The 5,358-nt window shown below is 34.6% G+C and overlaps 1 protein-coding gene across 3 annotated transcripts; it reads right to left on the bottom strand.

The window, feature by feature from the left end:
- Nucleotides 1-435: 435 nt before the first annotated feature.
- On the bottom strand, nucleotides 436-4,304 carry LOC105764894 (uncharacterized). 3 transcript variants are annotated; one of them, XM_012583687.2, is made up of 8 exons: nucleotides 4,078-4,304; nucleotides 3,832-3,960; nucleotides 3,535-3,574; nucleotides 1,887-1,962; nucleotides 1,584-1,784; nucleotides 1,160-1,372; nucleotides 678-1,075; nucleotides 436-578 (listed from the first exon to the last, which is right to left on the bottom strand). In XM_012583687.2, the coding sequence occupies exons 1-7, from the start codon at nucleotides 4,118-4,120 to the stop codon at nucleotides 722-724; spliced, it is 1,056 nt and encodes a 351-aa protein (XP_012439141.1). In that variant the 5' UTR covers nucleotides 4,121-4,304; the 3' UTR covers nucleotides 436-578; nucleotides 678-721. The 3 variants fall into 3 exon arrangements, with proteins under 3 accessions (XP_012439141.1, XP_012439140.1, XP_012439142.1); XM_012583686.2 differs by having other exon boundaries at nucleotides 436-1,075; XM_012583688.2 differs by lacking the exon at nucleotides 4,078-4,304 and adding an exon at nucleotides 3,251-3,306 and having other exon boundaries at nucleotides 436-1,075; nucleotides 3,832-3,940.
- Nucleotides 4,305-5,358: the final 1,054 nt, after the last annotated feature.

Genomic DNA, 5,358 nt, shown 5'->3' with positions numbered 1-5,358 from the left:
ATCAGGGTTCAAGCTACAAAGAACAATGTTATGGAAACCCATTGTAAATTCGTAATCATACAAATCCATCAGAAAGAACAAATGCAACCAGCAATCCAATAGCTGAGCCTAGCCATTCACAGGACTAAAGGAGAGTACTCTTTACATAAATCTATTGCAAGGGTTTTAAAAAACATAAGAAACGCATCAAAGGTTACTTCTACGTTCAAACCATCCCAGATTTTCCCTGTATTATTCCACAACAGCAAGCCGTTTCAAACAAATAATTGATACAAAAGCATCCACAAAGGCAATAACAGAGTAAGGAAGACAACTAAAGCATTGTGGTGCTGTAACCGAAATTTAATCTGTTACCTCAAATTTGGAAGATCATCATCTCTCAGCAGCTTGACTATAGATATAAGCATATGAAGGAAGAGGGGATAAAGAAGAGACTCAAAACAAAGCCCACGGATGCATGTTATAAATTTAGTCCAAACAAGATAAAAAGGAGTTAACAATAATATTGTTATACCTACCTCAACCCTTTTCCTCTCTAGTAATTTTGATGAAAGGGAGTTGGTATAGTCCCAACAAAGCTGTGAGTTACCAAGAAAAAAGTTTCATCCATGATGACAAAATTTAGCACTACTCCAAAAGCACACGTTTATAAACTAGAAATAAAATAAGAGGTCTACCTCATTGGCTTTCAAAGCCAAAACACCTATTGTACAGAATGGCACTAATATCGGCGAACTGGACTTCTCGAGGACCTCCTGTGACTATGTCTACCAGGGGAACGGGACCTGCTGCGATTATGGTGCCTCCCCCTGCCTCCATCTCTACCATTCTTGTACCTCCATTCCCTCTCTCCATCCCTACTACCTCTCCCGCTCCACTCTTGAGACCTTTCACGATCCAAATCACGATCCCGGTATCTGTCAGAATCCTTGTCTCGGTCGCGATATTTGTCTCTATCCCCTGAATCACTTCTGCTCCTCCTACTCTCATATTCCTTCTCCTTCTGCTTTCTCCGTTCTTCAGCTTCTTTTTCTCTAGCTAATTTTTCCTCTTCCCTTGCTTTCTCCTTTGCTTCCTGAAAGGTCATTCAGACTTTTCACTCACAGCAAAAGGTTAAACAAACTGAGGCCCACAAATCATTCTACACAGAAACATTTACCTTGAACTCAGAGATGAAATCCCGAACCATTCCATAACCAATATGTTGCTTTCCTGTAACATGGGACTGAGTTCTCTCAGCAGCATCATTAGCAACTAGAAAAGATCCACAAACCTCACACAGAGCCATTTTCTTCTCCTGCGCAAGCATCAATACTTTATCATTCTGAGGTTGCTGAGTCAACACTGTCTTCTCAGCATTAAGTGCCTCCACCTAAACAAATATCACAGGTCAAGCTTCAAAACGTGAACTGTCTATCATGGTAAATTTATAAATCAGGTGCAAAATGAATTAAATAATCATATTAAAGAGGCAGTCAAACAGAAACATAATCTGTCTGTCTAGGATGTGGCAACATTTACTGAACAATATCTCATGACTTTTGGATCAATTACTAAAAGCTAATGGAAAACCTTAACAACACCTTTCTCATAAGTGCCTCAGCTTCATCCACCTTTCCAGCTTCGCCAAGACTCTCCACTTGCTCCAGCAGATTTTTTATTTTTTCCTCCAAGACAGATAACTGTTCAGACTTTTCTGCAGATAGTGGAGCAGGTGGTGCTGGCTCCACCTCTTGAGCAAGGCGTTCTCGTCCTCGCCTAACTCTTCTGTCAAGGTCCATCACCTGGAGGTGATAGGCATGTTATGAAATATATAAAAATTACAACTGTTGTCGCAGGAAATCAAGAGGGCTGTTAAGTTAAAAAGATAGAGCAATGGAACCCACCAATTTCTCACAGAACTTAGCCAGTTCAGCTTCAAATTTGGGCACATAAGCATCGTGTCTGGAGGACTTCTCAAAACTAAAGTCACAAATTTCAAAAACCAACTTAAAATACAAATACCAGAAGAAAAATGCATGTTGATCAGGAAAGGCAAAACTGGTCCAGACAACTCAACCTCCAAAGTCAGGCAGCAAAACAGCTAATAGACAAGCTATTTTTGTAAACAAAGCAAAAGCCAGAATGCAATTTATAGGGAAAATATCAAGCAGCAATTTAGCAAATGGGACAAACAAATGGCCAGCCACACCAGATACTAAAGTAGCACCAATAATATAACTTAAACCATGGTGCTCTTTAGATCACAATTTTTCCCCGTGCTTCTTATATACAAGGAAAGTTAGCTATAAGTGTGAGGCAGGTGTTACTAGTTTTAAAAACTGTACTGCATCCAAAATATACATATTGAAAATGAATTACCATAATTTTTTCTCAGCTGATATTACCATATATTACATGGGGATTTCATGTTCCCCCCGCAGATTAACCCCCATGGGAACATCAAAACCTTATGGTCGCTTTAATTAATGTATTTGTGTTAAATTGGACTTCATTCTTGCAACAATACCATCTCATCATTTGACATGTCAGATGAGGTAAGGACAAGTGATCTCAGAAGGCAAAGTATACCCAAAAAATGTTTCAAAAGGGATCATGATCTTAGACAGGTCAAAAGGGAAAAGGTCAGACCAAGTTACACTTCTGTGTGCATCACTCACCCATTTACATGATCCAGGAATGATACCATTAATAAAACCAGCAGAGAAGTAATGTTAAAAAATCCAGAAAGTCACTAGGATCCAAAAACATATAAAAGTAGACGAGCAATTTTATTGCAAGTAATCAAGCCCCTATTACTTGGTAAAGAAAAAGCCCCGATTTATCTCTGATGGTGCTGATCATGATGGCAATAACTTGAACTGAGGATACTAGGAGGAGGGAAATCTAATAGCAAGGTTTTGAGGGCTAAGCATCAATGACATGGAACAATAATTAGCAGGGGGTCAAGAGATACACATCGATGGCATGGAACAAGTCAATTACCTTCATATCAGTTTACGCAATTTGAATTTTCATGACTAATACCACACCAAATTACATAGAATATATATTTTTCCCCATTTCCCCTAGTAAAATAAAATTGAGGTCCTAAAGCATTTCTTTGTAAGAAGGTTTAGGAAGGATCTGACATAAAACATCCTATGTTTTTTTTTTTCTTTTTTTGCCAATAACATCCTATGTTGAAGAGAGTTCAATTATCTCTCCGTACCCCTTGCAAAAATCTGATCAAAATGTTTAGATCAGTTACCTCAAAAAGAAAAACCAGCAACACCTTAGCATACCGCGAGTAATTTAAGTTCCATCCTACATGGACATATGAAGCAGCTAACTTAATGAGGCAAATACAAGATCAATAATATTCTGGGAAAATTTTATTAGAACTTTACTATTAACCACTCAGGCTATGCCAGGTTAAAAAGCCCAACAGACTAAGCGCAGGCATTTAAACAGCTATTTGCGATGCATTTGTACAAAAAGAAAATCTCACAGCATAGATATCCAAAAAAAAAAAGAATGCTTATTGAATCCCACCTTTCTTTCAATTTTGGATCATGAACTCTAGGGCATAGTCCTGATGCACCAAAACAGAACACCACAAAACATAAAACAGTCATTAAACTTTCACATTCTCTAAACGCAACTCCGTAGTTACTACTAAGCATGACGCAGCTAAAGAAATTTAAGATTTATAACCAAAAAACTTAGCCACCTCAGCAACTATGAGATATAGAATAATCAAATTTAGTAAAAAAATTCTCTTATTATGTAATCAATTTTCCCAAACCTAACATGTACACATAGTCATAAAATTTAAAATTGAAAACGCACCGAGATCACTCCGAGTGTTGACGAAGAGGTCGTGAGGACAAAAGCGAACCATATAAAATGCACAAACCTCTTTATCATCCCATCGAAGTTCCCTGTATCCCTTTTTCTCTTCCTCCGTTAAATTACGAGCTATAAAATTTCAACAAGAAAAATCCGTTAGAAAAAAGTCAAAAAAAAAAAAGATCTCGTATTAAACACAAGAAATTAAACAAATATCAACCAAACAAATATGATATTTCCAAATACCCGTTCCCATGAGTTCATCAAGCAGAGCTCGCTGTGCATCCATGACTTGGAATCGAAATTGTGAGAAAAGGTTAAAGTATTTGAGGATGTTCTCGTAAATAGAATCCTTTTCCTTTTAAAGCAAATGGAAAGGAAAGAGATTTAGGGTTTTGCACAGGGAGAGGCGCAGTAGAACCTTATTATTTTTGTTTTATGTGAACCCTGGCTTGAACAAGTGTTACCGCTTTGAGCAAATGACCGTGCAAAATCTTTACCAAGTTTTATTTAGATTCAATTTTCTACTATGGGTAAATTTTGTATTTTTAATTTTTATACTCTTTTTTTTAATTTTAAAAATTAGCATTTACATAATGGTTAAATTCATTAAATTTAATTTTATATAAGTAGAATGCGTTTATTTTATATTTAGTTATTTTTTAATATCTTTATATCTTTTTCAAATTTTAAAATTTTAATGTTAACTTTAGCAGTTAAATACATTAATTAAAATAAAATGAGAATAATGTGTAAATAATAAGTAAATATAATTTTACACATGTGATAATATATTTAGCATAATTTTTTAAAATAATAAAATTTAACTAATATTTTTATTAGAATTAAATTTTGAAATTTTGAAAATGCATAAATAAAATCACCAAATTTGAACCCAGAATTTCCAAAGTTGTAATTTACACTATTATAAGGTAACAGTAATTAAATTTATTAAGAACAAAACCAGTTTGAAAACTCAAAACCGTCGAACTTGATTACCTTGGTTGAATAAATTGAAAACTAGCTAAATCGACTTATTTTGTGAGTTCACTTTGTTATAATTGTTTAACTGGAAAGTAAATGATTATATTGTTTTATTTGAGTAGTTACAATTTGAACTAAAAAAAACCCCATATTCCTTCTACTTTACCTAAATTAAAATTTCAATCCAAACAAAACAAAAATTCCTATTATCGCTCCACTCCAAGACATTATTTTAGCGAAGGATGAATAAAATTTAGAATTTTGATTTATAATTATTTTAATACATTCACCAATGAGTAATTACCAAAACATTTGACGCTTCACGTTACAATATAAATGATTAGTCAATCAAATAATAGATAGGAAATGGGTTGATTTAAAATAAATGAATTGATTGTCATAGAATATTATTCTCGTCAGAATTAAACCTAACTAAAATAACAAAATAAGGGTTTTGCCCCCTTTTCACCTTAGTTAAGGTAAAGGTTAAGTAAATGAAGACAAGGGAATGGGTTTGATTCGGAGATTTTTCTCCTATTTATA

The sequence above is a fragment of the Gossypium raimondii genome, chromosome 12 (assembly GCF_025698545.1).
Source record: "Gossypium raimondii isolate GPD5lz chromosome 12, ASM2569854v1, whole genome shotgun sequence".
Classification (NCBI taxonomy): Eukaryota; Viridiplantae; Streptophyta; class Magnoliopsida; order Malvales; family Malvaceae; genus Gossypium; species Gossypium raimondii.
The sequence above is the reverse complement of the archived record's forward strand: the minus strand, read 5'-3'. Positions and strand labels throughout refer to the sequence as shown.